The sequence below is a fragment of the Ambystoma mexicanum genome, chromosome 14 (assembly GCF_040938575.1).
Source record: "Ambystoma mexicanum isolate Mex_15411 chromosome 14, UKY_AmexF1_1, whole genome shotgun sequence".
Taxonomy (NCBI): Eukaryota; Metazoa; Chordata; class Amphibia; order Caudata; family Ambystomatidae; genus Ambystoma; species Ambystoma mexicanum.
The window spans coordinates 130,689,921-130,707,726 of NC_090940.1; the positions used below are offsets into that span (position 1 = coordinate 130,689,921).

At 45.0% G+C, this 17,806-nt stretch overlaps 1 protein-coding gene across 5 annotated transcripts in view; it reads left to right on the plus strand.

Annotated features, from left to right (window-relative positions):
* The window catches only part of PALS1 (protein associated with LIN7 1, MAGUK p55 family member), a 908,688-nt gene that overhangs the window by 693,455 nt on the left and 197,427 nt on the right, over positions 1-17,806 (plus strand). For all 5 annotated transcript variants that reach the window (XM_069638717.1, XM_069638715.1, XM_069638719.1 and 2 more), the window contains one exon: positions 11,776-11,847. In XM_069638717.1, coding sequence (XP_069494818.1) covers positions 11,776-11,847 — 72 coding nt within the window. The remainder of the gene's footprint in view (positions 1-11,775; positions 11,848-17,806) is intronic.

The window sequence follows — 17,806 nt, forward strand, 5'->3', positions numbered from 1 at the left end:
CTTCATAGGCGCTGCTTGGTTCTTCCATTTCATCCGAATACACCTCTTTGCCAGTATAGTGTTAGGGAGAATTCTCTGTTTAGGCTGAATTTCCTAACCTAGTGAGTCCCCCAGCAGCTTTGCTGGATTTTTGGGGTTTATTTTTTTCTCCTGCCAAGAGTGAGACTCTTTTACCCTCACTCTTGGGCATGATTTGAGTGTGTTTCTTTAAATCTAGATGTGTTTAATGGGCTATGGGGTCTTTTACTCCATAGGGCTTCATGTGTTTTTGTGATATGTGTTACACAGCACCCTCAATGCAGTGACACAGGGGTGTCATAGTGACCCCCCCAGTATAGACTCCATACCCTGGGACTGACTACTGTCTCCCAGGGCATGTAAAGTCACCATTGACTTTACTAGCCTTAAATTCTGAACAGAACCAGTACAAACCATCATATTGTGGACGTACTGGCTGGGGCAATTCGATTGCCCCAGGGTCTGTTAGTCGAGGGGGCACGTCTCCGTCCCCCCTGATCGAGTTTTGGCTGGTGGCAGTGGATACTACTTTTTATATTCAACCGCGAATATTTTCCTATGGGATTTCCCATTGTTTTAGGCTACTATCTTTATTTAATTATTTACGGTAGCCTCGAACATACCGCTGGTTTATTTAATTAATATTAATTCTCCGGTTGGTATTTTTTGCCAAAACTTGATTCTAAAATGGCGTTTGTGTTCTCTTCTGTGACTCCAACCCAAGTCGAGCCCTTTGTTCCACTTTTTGGCGGGCTTCTCCACAGCTACTCTGTCTGGGGTACTTAGGAGGGGTGGAGGGAAATTTAGGCACCCTGGACTGAGTTGCCTAGGCAACTCAAGTCACACTCCATCCTGATTGGCCCAGGTGGTGAGCCGGGGTGTCATTTCTAAGACTCTCCATAGTGTCTTTTAAAAGTTATCCTCTTTGACAACTTTTTGACAATTGCCTATTGTTGCTGGGTTGCCCTAAAGGCTCCCCTTTTAACTTTCTCTGGCTAACCTTGTGGGAACTACAGTTTCCTAGGGTAGAAAGGATCTTTGGATCCCTTTTTCATTTTATTAGGTAAGACCAACACCTTCTGTTGAGTGCCGGGAAGATACTGAGTATCCCCTTTTCCCATTTTAAATGTAACATTTATGTAACAAGGATAAACTTACCTTTAATGGCTGGTGGCAGTGAACCTTTTTATTAATTTGCTGCACCTTTACCGCAGGCTTTTTGCACAACCCCGGTAATGGCACCCATGGGTGCTTATTTTACCTAAATGGCCCCTGTCCTTTTTTCGCCATTTTTGCATTTCTTGTCCTTTCTTGTTCCTTCTCCTGGCATCCAGAGTGGGATATTCCTTTGTGTGATTTTTTTTTTATCGTCGGCTAGAGTTCAGAGTGTTTGGGAGTGTCTGTCAAAGCAGGAAGCGAGCGGGGAGTCCAAAACTCTGCAGCCCTTTGTCTTCCAGCCTGACTGAGAATCCAGTTCAAACTGGAAGGCTGGCTGTCCTGAAAGGATTGCCAACCCCCCAAGTTTGAATGTTGCAAGGCTGTTTGGCAGGGTTCCTGCATAAGTCTGATCCTTGAAGCTGAAGATGTAGTCCACAACTGGACCCAAAATCAAAGAGGAAGATTAAGAATTTGCGGCTGAAATGATTTCCAGCGACCGGAGAGCCTGCCGTAGCCCTTCATTCCAATCGACCTGGGGCTCCGAAAACAACGACCCAGAGCTTGGTGAGACCCACTAGACTCAAGGAGACCTACATTCTGAGCCATCCCAATCCGTGCAATAACCTTGCAGGCTGCAATACCCCAATACCGTGGGGCCTTGAGCCATTGTGCGGTGCACGGTCTTCCGAATTCCAAATCTTGCTGAAACTTTGTGGGCATCCTGCTGGATCTCCCGAGGCACGATTCCAGTCTGAAAAGTCCCCTCACCAGAGTGCTAGAACTTGCAAACGACAAGAATCCAACCAGCGATATTCTGTCTTCTTCTCTGCTCCTGAAAAAGGCACCAAATCCACAGTGCCGCATCCAGCCACGGGGAAAACTTTGCCTACAGCCTTCCCAGTGATACTTGCTGCAAAAGTCCTTCCGGTGTCCTATCTTCTTAATTAAGGAATTCAACTACCAGGTTTTTGGCTACAGGTTTTTGGCTACAGATCCTGAAGTTCTTCTGTGCTGAGGTACTGTGCTGGCTTGGGTATTTACTTACCTTAAGTTTCTTGTGATTCTGGTGTAGTTTTGGGGTGTTTTCTGTTATTTGGAGGCCTCTCGTCCAGTTCACCCAAACCCACTGCTGGAATCCTCCTAAGGTGTCTTCTGTGAAGCCCCTTGACCCTCAACTAACTCTAAAAGTAATGTTCTTACTTGTTCTAACAGTCTTCCTTAGGAACTCTGATTTGTGCTACTTAAGAACCTATCCAGAACTGCCTTTTGGACACAAGACCCTAGTGACCCCCCCCTTCTGCCACTGGGAACACTCCTGCTCCAAGAATAAGGGAAAGTGTTAGGGAGCATTCTCAGAAATGTGCTAATTCCCTTCTACCTTAGAGGCTGCCCCAGCTCTTTTGCTGGACTTTAGGACTTTTCATTTTTATCCTGAAGAGAGTGAGACCTTTTTCCCACTCTCTCATGCATGTTGATTTGAACACTGTTTCTTTGGTTCCATGTCATTTCATCACGGGATGTTTTTTTTGCTGTTTTTTTTACTGTGATTTCTTTTTAGGAAAAAACCCATCGAATTTTTTCCTGGCCCATTTTCTTTCATTTTCATATATTCCCAAACACCCACACCCCATATACATAATTTACTAACCCCCCTAAAAAATGTGATTTTTTTTTTTTTTAAAAAAAACATCCCGAGATGAAAGGACGTTGTTCCGTTTCTTTTGGTTTTGGAGTCTGACAAACTCCATAGGCATCATCTCTTTACATTGTGACACACAGCACCTTCAGTGCAGTGCCACGGACAATACCTTCTCTTGGATAACTACTGTTTCCAAGAGTAATACAAAGTGAAATAGACTTCACTTACATGTTCCTCTTTATAGACCCAGCACACACTATCTTACAATAGGGTGCTGGAGGGGTTACTTAGTATCCCCTTTGTCTAAATTCTCGTGAAACATTTTATGTTACCCTTTGTACGTGACCCTTTGTACAATTAATGGCTGTTGGCAGTGATTTACTATTTACTACCATTGTGTGTTTCAGCAGCTGCAGTATAGCACCCATGAGTGCCCATTTTGTCAAAATGGGCCCCGTCTTCTTTTTTCGCCATTTCTTGTTGGAAAGGTCCTTCTTGAGATTTACTCTGCGCGCCAAACCAGGGTTGGTCCTTTTGTTCATTTTGTCTTGGGCGGGGTTCACTGGTGAAGCCCGCCTCTGGCTCCAGCGTTTCTGGCAGGGCAGGAAGCGAGGGAAGTTCTCGAAACTCCCTGTACTTAGTCTCCTTGGTTACAGGAATGCACCCAATTCCCCCAAAGGTGATTGGCCGGCTGACTGTCCTTGCAGGACAGCCACCCTGCTGTGTGAGTGACAGGTAGGCTGCAAATGAATAGGGACGACTTGCATAAAAGGCAAGGTGTTTTGCAAGGAAGTTAGAGTGGACCACTGGATGAAGGAACTGAAGAAAGAAACTGGAAGAGAAGCTTGCTGCAACTCCTGGAGTGTTGGTTTGCCAGGTGAAGCTCCTATTTCTACATTGACTAGAGAAGCCCGGAAAGGACGTCTTCTCCCCTTGAGTTGGTGGGACCAATCGACCCCAAGACGAACTTGACTGAAACCCCTCTCTCTGCTGGCTGTACTTCCGTTGCTGCTGCAGGAACTGAGTGCCAGGGGACAGGAACACCAGAATCGAGTGCATCGTTTTTAAGCCGGAACCGAGCTCCAGGAAGATCCTCCGGACTCCCTCGAAGCAGGGCTGACCAAGCCAGAGTCACCTCAACAGAGTGGTGGACCCCAAAAGCAAGGAAAGTCCACAAGGTGTCCAAGAACTACAGTGGGGCTATTGAAATCGCAGAGTGCTGATGATCTGAACTCCGCTGTCACTTTCAAGTTTTCCTCAACTGTGAACAGGGTGTTGTGGCATAAAAGCCATCTGCAAAAGCAAACTTTGGTCTTCTACATGTGCAGTTAACATTGCTCAAGTAAGTATGCATATGTCCTAATCTAAAAGGTGTATAGGCTGTCAACAATGATTTGTCCTTATATATGGATAACAATTCCATGGAATGTTAATATACTAAAATGCATAAATGTGCTCTTGAAGTAATGAATGTCAAATGCATATAAATGTTGATTTCATTTCCTTTCATTTCTTGGCAATTCTATTAATTGTATTTCTTCATTAATTGGTTTTATAAAATGTGTTTTAGATTTTTGTTTGTTTTTATGATCCTTTTTCACTCTTTGTTGATTAATTTTGTATACTTTGAATTTTGTATATTGAAAAGCTAATTAATTTTAGCTAAATACGATTTGAAAAAACAGGGTGTTAACTTGCTCACTAGTGTCTTACAAAATCTTTGATATGGGGATCCCATCTAGTAAGGTATGAATATCTGCCTCCCCCTTGAGAGCTTGCGCATGATAAATATTCTCATAAAACACTTTAAAGGTGGTATTTATTTTCTGTGTATTGCAATGTTCCCTGGCGCCCCGAATACCCGCTCCATATTCTGGCCCCTTTTCCATATGCAACAGTTTCGATAATCCCCTTCGCGGTGTGTCAGCATCCCCGTATTTCCTGGCTGCCGTGGGTTTAGCAAAATAATTGATTTCACTGTCTGCATGCTCTCTAAATTGATCTTACATTGTCATCATGTCTGCTAATGGTGCCAGATCCTGAGCATTTGCGTATTCTGTCTAAAGTCCTTTAAGCCTACCTTCACCCTTAATCTTCCCTCCATTTCTATGGACGCCCAAACGTTTTGCGTTTTGTTTTTGTACTCTGTCCTGACTTTTTCCAGTGATGTGAAGCCTTCGGGCTTCACTTGACTGCACTTTTGCTCATTGTTATGGGGAAACTGACCAGTCCTTCAGACTGTCAGTACTTGCAGACTTTCCCTTTTCTTTTGACACGGTATCTATTTTTTGGTTAACTTTTTATTATTGCACACAACACATCTTACAATGCAGTGCAATGGGGTTTCTTTTGTATAATGCTAGACTATGCTCAAAGGGATTTTTTGGTAACTTTCGATGTGCCTAAGGACAAGCTAGTGGCAGCAGTAACTTTTTGATGATTTTTACTATACTTTTTGTTAGCTGTATCGTGTTTACCACGTTTGGCTACTAACAGTGGCTAGTGTACCAACGTGGCCGTGCCACAAGGTTATCATCTTCCTGCATTGTCAGGTCAGGGAATTGCTTTCATGGTAATTCACTGCTTGGGAAAGCCATGCTTTTCTTGGGCTAGTTCAGGGTCATGTGTATGTGTGTTCCCAGAGAGTGGGTTGGTACTGTCTGGTCCCAATCCACAAACTGGTTTCTGTAGGTCTAGAAAGTATGCAGGAGTTTCACCATCAGTGGTCCTGATTGTATCACTGCTGGGGTGTTGAGGGGCAGATCTTCCATTGGGTGGGATGAGTTTCTTTCTCACCAGAGTTTTTGGATAAGAAGAGTCGTGCAGTCATGCCCTAGAGATCCTGCGAGGAGCCAATTATCCTGCCCAGCTGTGAAAACATCAGAAGACCTGTGGAACCGTCCTAAGAAGGCCTGGAGACCCACTTTTTTTGCGGTCCCAGTGGAGGCCTTCCTGGCTGGTGATCTTTAGAAGGCCTCTGGTGGTGGTAAGACCAACCATTCCTGACACCTGTTCCATGTCCAGCCATCTGGAATCCATCCTGTGGATTGACCACTCCAGTTTGGACTGCCATGGTACAGGTATCGTTCCGTGATCGGCTCAGAAATGTCTGCATTCCAGCCTCAACGGGGCCCGAGATAATAGGCAGACTCTGGCCACAACAGCTATGTGCCCCCTCCTGTCGCTGTGCATTGATGACGCTCATCGAAGCCGGCTTTCCCGCATTTGGTCAAGTGCCTAAAGAAGTGCTGCATCAGTGTGAGATGCATTCATCAACAGAACCAGGCTGCACCAGCTTCTGAATCTAACCGGGACACCTCTTGCACCTGTGACTCCTGGGCTCTGGTGACAGGAACCAACGGTGGGAAATCTGACCTTTGATGACTGCAATGAATTGCCAAGTCGGACAAGAAAGAAGCCGTGGAGTACAGTGGGTGGGGGGGGTGAGTTACTGCAGTACTTACCTGTACCCGTATCTTCACCGTGAAAAGTTTTACAATTGTTTGGCTTTGGCAAAACCTGTTGTCTAAAGCCCTCAGAAAGCTGGGAACAGTCATATTCACTAGGATACGTCTTTCCTAACCTTTTGGAACCATTTTCCCATCCCCAAGACCATCCCCTTAATTTTTTCCCAGCTCCCAAAACTTCTGGAAATTTTGAACTTTTCGGGCACAAGGCCCCAGTCAACTTAGGGTTGGACTTTCCAAGTTAGGGTTGTATTCTTGTGGACTGCCACTGCAAATAACCATTGTCTTCCCCTTCAGTATTGAGCTGGTGGGGGGGGGGGATTGTGATTTTATTGCACTGGCTACAGGGGCTATATATGTATTTTATTATGAGTGTTGTGGGATAGTATTACTTGTTTATAGTAATTTCTATAGAGTTTGCTTGGCCATAAATACATTAGTATTTTTATTTGTCGAAGTGTAATCCTTGCTAACTTACCTTGTGGACTCATTGTGAACCCTTCACTAGGCTCACCCTTCCAGAGACGTAGCCTAGACCACTCTCTATGCTACCTTGATTGTTTTGGCAATAGCTCCCAGAGTTTTCCCAGTTTACCAACTAGGTTGTCGTCCTACACATCTGTCCACCAGGCCAGAGTGTAGAAATCCAGTCTAGCACTAGCCCTGAACACTAAGTACTGAAGTGCCGGCCCTTGAATCTCCAAGACATGTGCTTGCTCCTGTTTTCTCCCAGGTGTGTTTGTAACTGCATAGGCAAGTGATTTGAGTAGGTGCGAGGGTGAATCACCACACTTCGCACCCCTCTCACTAAATGTCTTGTCAGTAGGTATAAATCTATTCTAGAGGCCATATCATGAACTGTGGAGTAAGGCATGTGTTCTCGCACTAAAGGGTGAAGCTTCTATCGTATCTATCGCATAACTAGATGACCCATGCTTTTCGAAATGGTACGCACTGCCTATCCATGTGTAAGTCCATTGTGGTTTTCAGGTCCCCCCTCCTCCTCCATCTCCTCCATATAATCGGCATCAGTGGATATGTTTCCAGTAGCACTGTGATCCTTTCACAAAACTCGGGGTCGTTGACATTGGGGCCATACGTATTCACCAGTATTAATTCAGTGCCCAAAATCCTGCAGTGTAAGACCACAGATCTCCCCTCCGGATCAATCTTGTTGCCCAAATGTGTACATTTCTGTATTAAAGTAATTAGCCCCCTGGATTGGGTTGACTAGTTTGTGAAGCTCTATTACTACCCTAATGCTTGCCAAAGTTTTCATTATTACCTCCTTTTAGTGAGGGTTTCTTGCAGAAGATCAGTAATATTATGCTTATGCACATACACCATTCATCTTTCTTGATTTAGTTGAGTTCCCCGACCCGCTTACATTCCAGCTTAAAATGTTAATATCTGTCAGTTGGTTGCAACACATTTCTAATTTCACAGTTTAGTGTTATACTTTCCATTTTAAGGTATTCCATGTACAGGTCGGTACTACAGTATTGTACATTTGCCAAGTAACCGTTTTATAACTTTAAGACCCTGATATTCTCCAGCAACCTAGCATAGGTGGGAGCTGCTGCTGTTGCTACTGCCCAACCTCTTCTCGAACCACACTCCACATATTTAAGATCCTTAACCAAACTTGTGCTACCTATGCTCCACACGAATCTATAGTGGCACACTTTCCTACATACTAGAAAAGTGCCCAGTTTAGGCTCGGAGACTTCCTTGTTCCAGTATATATAAAGCAAGTATGTGTAACCAAGGGAGATGTTACACGTTCTCAACTTAGAGTTCCACAGAACCATCCATCGGCTGAACCTCTGCATCTCCCATTCCACCCCTCTAGCCTACGGGATCAGAATATTGGCTCAATAAAAAATACTGCCTAGTCGGGTATTGTGAACAAAAATACCCTGCCTTTATTTTGTTTTTGTTTTTTCAAATGTTATTTGGAATTTATAAAGCGCTTTAAACCAATGGAGCTTTTATGCCAAATTCTCAGCCTAGCTGGGAATAGCATTGCGTATGGAGACTTCCTTTCCATCAGCAGTCTTTTTACTCCTGTAAACGCCATTCTCTACATCTGGACCACAAATAGAGAAGTCAGGATAAATGTGAATGTCGTTCGATTGTAACTCATTGACCCTTTTTCCCCGGCCAATTGCAGGATCTGGTCCTGATCTCTATAGTTCAATTTTCGTGCTATAATCTGTTGGGGACGGGGACCCCGGTTTCTGTCTCGTCGTTGGTATTCGATGTGCTCTTTCTGTCACAAAAGTGTTGGATAGGAAGAGGTGTAGAAATTATCGGAGCAGAACTTCCATCACCTCTTCCTTTGGGCCATGGCCAATCTTCTCAAGCAGACCTACAATACACTTTTTATTACACCTAGACCGCGGTTCCAGGTCATCTCACTTTTGCAGGGCCCTTGTGAGACTTCTGGTCGTTTTGGCCGTTTGGCTTTTAAGCACTTGAATGTCATCTCCCGCTGTTCTAATTCTTGCCTCAGCCTCTATCCCTCTCGTGCTTTCTTGTTCAATTTTAGCCTTAAGAGAGCCAATATTCGTTGTAATGTTGTCAAGTTTATTGTTAATGGAGGAAAACCCGGTCTGCATGCTGTCGACGATCTGTCATAAGTCAGGGTGGGGGGGGTTCCTGTTCCGGCTGCCTCTCGCATTGCGCCCGGGGTGTATTAGCCTGTCATGTGAAGGCCTCCTATTGCTTTGGGCTCACCCCTTTCACACGCTGCCATGGGCAGTGCGCCTCTCGGCTACTGGCTTCACTGGTCCTGCACCGCCAACCAGCTACATGTTACCAAGATAAGGGCCGCCAGCTCCCCCACCTCTGATGCCCAGTGCAGTGTGGCACACTCTGGCCTCTTGACTTAGTCATTGACTTTGTCAAGCTCAGCTGGCACGCCGACACTGCTCCTCTAGAGGGTTCAGATGCTGCACGGTGCCTCCCAAAATCGTTGTGTAATGTCTGTTCCATTGCTTCAATTTTCTCCAGATTCACACCAATCGTTTCCTACGCGGTCCTGCGCAACCAGGTCAATTTATAGGGTCTCCAGTGTCCGTTTAAAGCAGCATCTTGTGAATGTATTGGATGGCCGAAACGGAGGTCTAAGAGTAGGCAAACATCTTGCAGGCTGCTCAGCAGCCACTCCCTCCTATATTGTGGAATTTAAATGACAAGTTTGTCTTTAAAGTATTATCATTTTAATTGTAAGATCGGTATAACTGGAATGCTTTTAACATAAGCATGCATTGGGTGTAATATAAAGGTAAAACATTTCTCTGTTAACAGAAAAGCATTTGCTCCACACTTCAGGAAAAGCGCCACAGTAATGTAAATTAGAAACTGAAATTTATTTGAATTTTTAGTGCCCTCTCAGATAACACGTGTTTCGACACACCAGTGTCCTTTTCAAATCAGGGCCAATAACATTACTAAATCTCAGATCAAAATTGTTTCAATTCAGTGGAACATGGTGTCATGGGATCAATCCCCCATTCAACTTCTACTCAATATCCTATCGTCTGTGTGAGGCCTCTGTTAAATTGAATGTGGCATGTGCCGTTCAGGAGTAGTGAAAAGAGATACTTGCAGAGATGAAGTCTGTTATTAAATGAAATCTTCCTAGAATATGGCATTGCTTTTTCATAAATGCAGAGGAATGCTTTCTGTTGATACTCTTTCTGACATCAGAATACTTGAAACGTATTAGTGATTTACTGCATTCCGAGCATTATGATTGGCTCAGTAACTTCTGTGTCAATAAGGACTACTGATATGATATAAGTCATTTATAACGAGCCTGTACACTAGTGTTTCTAGGTGTGACAAGACAAGGAGGGGGAAACAGGAGGACAAAAACCATGATCTTACTAGGCCTTGTCATTCGGATCACGCAAGTGTGTGGAAGAGGGCAGGGGAGAAGTGCCAAGGGGCTCTGGGGTGGGGAGAAGTGCAGGTGGCTCCATAAGTGCTGCCAGAGGGTGGCACTTATGTGCAAAGAGAAGGGACTGTAGGATTACAGCTACAGACCCTTAAGTGCTGAGTGAGCCCGGAGGCAGCGCAAGGGCAACTGGACATGCAGGAGCCTGGGCCCGACTTCAGGGGTGGCCAGGTGACCAGTGTGCAGAGCTCTCAGGGACATTAGCAGGGGAGAGGCAGAGAGAAAGTGGAAAGGAAAAGGAAGTTCTTGAGTTTCTTCCGGAGGTGGTTCTGCTCAAGTTTCAGAGGGGCAGGGATGCTGTTCCGAAGGGAGGCCCCAACCGAGGAAAGAGATCTGCCCCCATTCTCTGTTTGGAAAAGCGTCTGAGCCTCAGAGAGTTGAAGGTGGATGAGCGGAGAGCTCGAGAAGGAGTATGTTTAGGAAGAGAAAGTTGGAGGTAGTGTGGTCCCAGTCCCCAGAAAGCCTTGTGGATGATGCAAAGGGTCTTGAACGTGATCCTTGCAGCCACAGGGAGTCGGTGCAGAGATTTCAGAGCTGGAGAGATACGATCCTGGGCTTGAGGCCAAGGACAAGTCTTGCAGTGCTGTTCTGGATAATAATAATAATTTGGCATTTATATAGCACTACAAACCCTCAGGTATCTGAGCGCTGCTTATTACCCACGTTGTGTGGTGCTCATTTATCGACCTCGGAAGGATGAAAGGCTGAGTTTGCCCCCACTGGGATTCGAACCTGCGTTAGCAGGCTCTGCACAGATGTCAAAGCGAACGCTCTACTCGCTGTGCCACTTGACATGCATGCTGGATGAGTTATAAAGGTCAAAGTGTATAGACAGGCAGATTTGGAAAGAGGCTGTTTCAATAGTCCAGCCTGGGGAGGACCAGGGCTTTAGAGACAGTCGGCTTCTGGGCGAAGTGAGAAAAGGCAGGATACCTCCTGAGGAGGTGCAGCTGAAAGTGTGACTTCTTAAAGACGTTGGAGATGTGAGGAGAGAAGTAGAGGGTGGAGTCGAAGATGACACCAAGGTTCTTAGACTTACAGGAAGAGGGCCCATGGTGGGCGGGCAGAGAGAGAGGAAAGGATCGAGCAGGTGTCCCGATGAGGAGGATCACGGTCTTACTTGCATTAAGGCAGAGATCATTGGCAGCACACCATTCCTGAATTGCGCCCAGACAGTCTGGTATAAGAGAAGGAGCAAAGGCTACTGAGGGGGAGCTTGAAGGAGAGCCAGGTGTCATCAGCATAATGCTGAAAGTTAGAACAGAATGTAGCGATGCAGTGGGCAAGAGGTGCCAGGTAATGGTTGAATAGCCAGGGAGAAAGGTTAGATCCCTGGGGAACACCACAACTAGAGGGAGAGATAGAAGAGAGGAAAGATCCCAGTTTGTAAAATTGACCTGTTAGTAAAATGTACAAATCTGAGAAATGGCTAGAAATGATTTGGTTGCATGTTGCACACACAAATTGAGTCCATCTTGCAGTGTAATGTGCAAAAAGACATTTTATTCCAGTTTCCGTTTCCTTTTCAGGAAAGCTATGGTGTGCAAAGAAAAATAAAAAGAAACGGAAAAAGGTGCTCTATAATGCCAATAAAAATGACGGTAAGAGAACAATCTTTTGAACAATCTATCCAAATGTTTTATATTTTAGATCACATTCTTAGATTTTTCTTCTCTGTCAAGTTGCTTGTGGGAATGTAATCTTCAGATTTCTGTTATTCTTTCCATGCTCCATTGTAATTTATTACCTATTGTAAACATTACTGCATCTGTCACTTGGCATCACTGTGAGAAGAATGTAATGTGCTCCATTACATTGTTTATTTCATTACTTCCTCTGTCTATTACAGTGGCAAAGTCCGCTGCATAATTTAGGGGTGGTTCAGAATGCAGAAAGTATATTAATTTATAAAACGTTACTGGTGCAACCGTGTAAAAATAATCCCAGTTGCTCTTCCAGGATATGTTGAATGCATTTATATTGTTCTTCTGTACAAGCGAGGAAAAAGTTAAATTGGGGATTTAAGTTACATATGCAGAAGTATCTTCACGTGCGTTGTATTCCTTCTGATGACTAATCTGGTTTATGCAAATGAGTTTGAGAAAACGTGTATTCCTTATAGTTTGATGGCATATACTTTTTCAGTTCACTGGGGGATGTTCCTTATGCCTCATTCATGTCATCATACACCAGAAGAAATGGTTGATATATGTTTACATGCTTTGTTCGTGTCACTCCTTTCTGACATGGCGCAGAAGGAGTCGGAAGATTCAGGCTCCACTCATTCTCATTTTATACCTGACTTCAAACAATTGCTGGCAGAGCAGTTTCCCAGGACACCCCTGTTCCACTGAAGATACACACATTGAGAGTGCCGTTTGACTATTCAATTCACGTTGGAGGTAAACTTTAGCTATAAATCAGTGAACTGGGATATTCTCTTTGTCCTTTTGGAGGCTTTCTTTTTCCTACGTTCTTATTTTGTAAAAACCATTGGAATCCCAAATGCCACGGTTTGAAGTACAACATGGATAAATTATCGGGATCTCACAATACCTTTTTAGTTGTGGATTCCATAATGCATTCTGTTCTCCTCTGCGTGACACAAACTGGCCTGTCGTGCATGTAGATAAGGTTATGCTAAGCTGTCTCATACCGTGCACCGTTGCCAATGGCATATTCTCCGGGTGCTCCCATGGATCTGTAGGAAGAGGGTGGGGAGGGTAAATGAGGCAAGAGGGATAGGCTATAAATTGTGCTCTTCTGTTGATGCTTGCAGATCCAGGAGAAACTGGTGTCCTGTGCAATTCTGTTTTGTAAATGGGTTGATTGTGTGCACTGGCTTCTTGTATACTGAGGGGTAATGCCCAGTGTTGGGGAATATTCGTTGCTTGCTGTGGTTATTTGTTTGATGTCTGTTTTGTATGTGGTTTGGCTGGCTGATGGGCGTGTGTGGTATTTGGGGGTATGCGCGAGAGGAGCAGGAGCGGAGGTGGTTAGTACATTGGCTACTCTTTATGCTCTTCTGGGTGCAATACATTAGCTGGCCTTCACAGTTCCAAGTGGAACACATAGGCTCCCCTTCACAGTTCTTCTGGGTGCAATACATTAGCTGGCCTTCACAGTTCCAAGTGGAACACATAGGCTCCCCTTCACAGTTCTTCTGGGTGCAATACATTAGCTGCGCTATACAATTCTTGTAAGTGCAATACATAGGTTACCCTTCTCAATTCTTCTAGATGCAATACATAAGCTACCCTTCACAGTTGTTCTAGGTGCAATACATGGGCTACCCTTCACAGATCACTAGACCCAGAATGTAATTTCCCACTGGGATGGGCTACCACTGACACAAGACGAACAGTAAATTGGAGGCTGAAAGGCAACACCTCAAACTGGTAGTGATGCTCCCCAACCCATGATCTGAGGAACAGCTGGTGAGCTAAGACTATGCATACAAGGTAGTGCAATACTTAGTCTGTGCACTTTGTACAACATTTCTTCTCCCTGCCCCCTCCCAATTTCCTATCCCGTGCCCTGAGGCAATATTATGAATTTTGCACCCCAACATTGCAACTCTTTTCCTACCAACTCCTTGCCCAGCAACTACGTTCCATACTCCCATGAAAAACACACAGATGGCACTAAACCCCCGTCCAGATCTACAGGAGTGCCCATACAACTTCTAGGACCCAATGGCTCTGCTCATATATTTCCAGACCTGCTGATCATTTTTGCGTTCCAATACTCCTCCCATCACCACCTCATTTAAAGAGGCTTGCTCAACCAGCAATCAATTTTTCACCTGCATGATAACTGGTTGTGATATTTGCATTCTGGTTGAAACTGTTATTGCCATGCATCTCATGGCGTGGTTCTGTACATGCAATATCATGTGTTTCAAACTGTATGCAAAATATGACTTGGCTATGAATGGGCTGGAAAAAGGCAAAATTAGCAATGAGTCTTTGCAAAATGTGATGCATCCACAGGCTGGGTTGCGACAGTGATGCAGGCCCTTTGTGTATGGACTATTCTCGGTATCCAATGATTCCATCGAATACAAAGCATCGAAAAAATGCATTTTTTTTTAAAGGTAAAGGTTTTATTTGTATTATGAGTTTTAAGGGGTAAAAAAACGGGGGTTGGTGGGACCCCCACCATTTTAAAAAAAAAAATCATTTTTAGATGCCTTTTTTTCGATGCTTTTACATTCGATGCTTTTGCATTCGATGCTATCACTATAAACCCTATTCTCTGGAACTGGGTTGTAGTCCAAGAACGTGTTAAACCTTATGTATATGGGCATGTCTCCTACAGAAAAGAAACTAGGGCTTTCAGACCTGTATAAAACTATTGATCAGTGCCAAAAATGTACACCACACATTTCAGAGCTGAAAATGTACAACGCACATTTCACAACTGAAAGAATAGGATTCAGAAACGACCTTACAGACACTCGACTTATGGAAACCTGTAATATTATTTTGGTTACAGATGTATGATTGTTCCAAGTGGGTAATAACAATAACTGGCATGGCTGGATAATAATATCAACACACATAGTGTCTCTGGAGATAGTCATTTTATACTGGTATGGCTTCTCTACAAATAAACTAGTGCTATCCCTCGATCGAAAGCACACAACTGTCCCTAGAAAAAGGGTTTCTGTCCTTAGGCCAACAGTGTAGAATAGGAGAAAGAAAGATTTCCCTCCACTAAACTACGGCTAAAACCGCAATATGAGAACAATCAATGTACTGTTAAAAGCACCTTATATTCCCACATGTTGGACAAGGCCGTTCTGGTAAAGCATCATTGGAGCATTTCACTGGGGATTTTGTATAGATTTGTTTATTCACCCACACTGTAGTGTGCTCAGAAGAAGTGTGAGCTTGGTGCATCTACAAAAACTACATAAAACACAGTGGCAAACACCGTACATGTAAGAACAAAACAAGGTCATTCTATTGGTCTCTTGACTTGATAAAAGAATATCCACTTCAGTAAGGAACAAACGGTTTGGATGACATCTGTCTCAATCTGTCATCTTCTTCAAGACCAAGAGAGTCTTTTTTTTTTTTGAAAATTTGGTTTTAAGTTTTTATAATCATGTCATGAATAAAACAGTGCTACATCATTGGGAAAAAAAAAACAAAAGATTAATGTTCACAACTTTTCCTCCCCCCTCCCATCGTTCCCACCCCCCACCCTGATACATTAAATAGCGATATCAGCACGGTTCAGCACGTCATTTCACGAAGTTCAAACTCTCAAGTACAAGGTGGCCCCCCCTTGGGGGGGTAGCTCAAGCCGCCAGGGCCAGGCTGAAGGAGGAATGTTCCACATTTTAACAGGGCCCTTATTGGGCATAGCGGAGGTGTCGAGAGGACAGTGTCCAGATCTAAAAGACTGTCCAGGGCTCGTTATAGTCTATCAGGCCGTTCTCCCATATCTGTCGAAGAATGGAAGCCACAGGCCTTCGATATTGGACTTGGATTAGTCTATCAAGTGGGTCAAGAATTCCATATCATAAATCGCCTGTACTTTAGAGATCCATTCCCCCTCCCCCGGAGCTCGAGGTGACTTCCATTTTTGGGCCCAACAACATCTAGCCGCCACTAGCATGACGTGTAGCATGTGGTCATGTTTCACCTTTGGACCCCCCTCAACTTCAATGCCGAACAGTATTAGCCAGGGGGATAGAGTCCTATCCATTCCATCTACCTCTTTTATCCAAGAGAGGACTTCTCTCCAATAGGTTTGTGCAGCGTGACATTTCCACCACATGTGTACATAGTCCCCCATTTCTGTGTGGCATTTCCAACAATGAGGATCATAACCCGTTCTCATTCTGGCTATTCTTTGCGGGGGGTAGTGCCATCTATGGATCAGCTTTAGAGCCTGATGACGGTATTGGGGGGCGGCTGTGGAGCGGCTGGCCTGTCTACATATCTTGGTCCATCTTTTCTCCGTTATGGGAGTGCCTCGATCCTTCTCCCACTGTGTCTGGGAGGATGGGGGGTCTCGTGGGGTGGAGAACAGCAAAAAGCCGTAGAGCCGTGATATAACCCCCTTCGTCCCCTTGTGTGTAATAATAAATTTCTCGAAGTCTTTTAGCTCCCTCCTGAGAGTGTCTCCCCATCTACCTTCGGTAAGGGCACCCTTTAGTTGTAGGTATCGAAAGGGGGAGAGATTGGGAAGGCCACGGGCATCCTTCAGATCCCCCAAGGATATGAACACCCCATCTGTCCAGAGCTGACCGGCTCTACAAAGACCTGCCTCGTACCACTGCTGGAAGGCCAGTGGCTCATTGATACCCTCCCAGAGTGTGGGAGCCCAGATGCAACTCAGGGGCGAAGGCCACGTTGTGAGCCACCTAAGATAGCCCCCCTTCCTTCCATATAGTCCATATCACCCCTAGGACTGGGTGTCTCAATATCTCAATAACTTTTTGGAATCCCAAATTTCGGGACCCAGAGCCATTCATCTAGCGTGACCGGGGAAAGGAGCAGATTGTCGAGCTGTACCCACTGTTTCTTAGGGCCTGTTGTCAAGTGATCTACTAAGACCCGCAACTGGGAGGCTTTATAGTACGTGTCCAGGTCGGGGAAGTTAACTCCGCCCTCGTGTTTGGGCCTTATCAGAGTGTCGTATGCAATTCTGTGGGATTTTCCCGCCCAAAGGTAGCGGAGGAGAGTACGCTTGATCTCTAGAAGGAACGGCTTCGGTATCTGAGTCGGCAGCATTTGGAATAAGTATAAAAATTTGGGGAGGTTGACCATCTTGATGGAGTTAAGGCGCGCCATCCACGAGAGGCCAGATTTCGTCGAGCGTTCCAGATCTCGCTTAACCGCCAACCAGAGGGGAGGGTAGTTTGCATTAAAAGGGTCGGTCAGGTCCGAAGGTATTTGGATCCCCAGGTGGCAGAATCCCTCAGGTTGCCTACAGAACGGAAGGCCCTCAATATATTGTTTCTCCGTCGTTAAGTTGGCCCACTGGAAACGCCACTGATTTATCTAGGTTTATCTTGTAACCTGCGAGGGTCCCATATTGTTCTAAGCTATTTAGTACCTCGGGAGCCGAAAGGGGGGGCGGTTGGAGAGAAAGAGCAGGACATCGTCCGGGAAGAGGGTTATTTTACAGTTGGCTTTACCCATATTAATGCCCTGGATTTTGTCGTTTCCCCTGATAGCTATGGCCCAAGGCTCCATTACTAGGGCGTATATAAGGGTGGAGAGTGGACACCCTTGTCTTGTGCCCCTTTCCAATGGGATGGCTTCAGATTCACATCCGTTCACTGGGAGTTTTGCAGAGGGGTGCGAGTAAAGGGCTCTCATCCATCCTAGCCATTTGGGACCCATTCCCAGAGATGATGGGGCATTTTCCATGAAGGTCCAGCTTACCCTATCGAACGCCTTTTCTGCGTCTAGGGACAGAAGTGCGCCCTTCACCCTAACTTCCTTTGAGCTTAATATGTGTAGGGTTTTGCACATGCTATCGGCCGCCTGTCTATGCATCACAAAACCAACTTGATCTAGGTGGATCAATCGAGGAAGA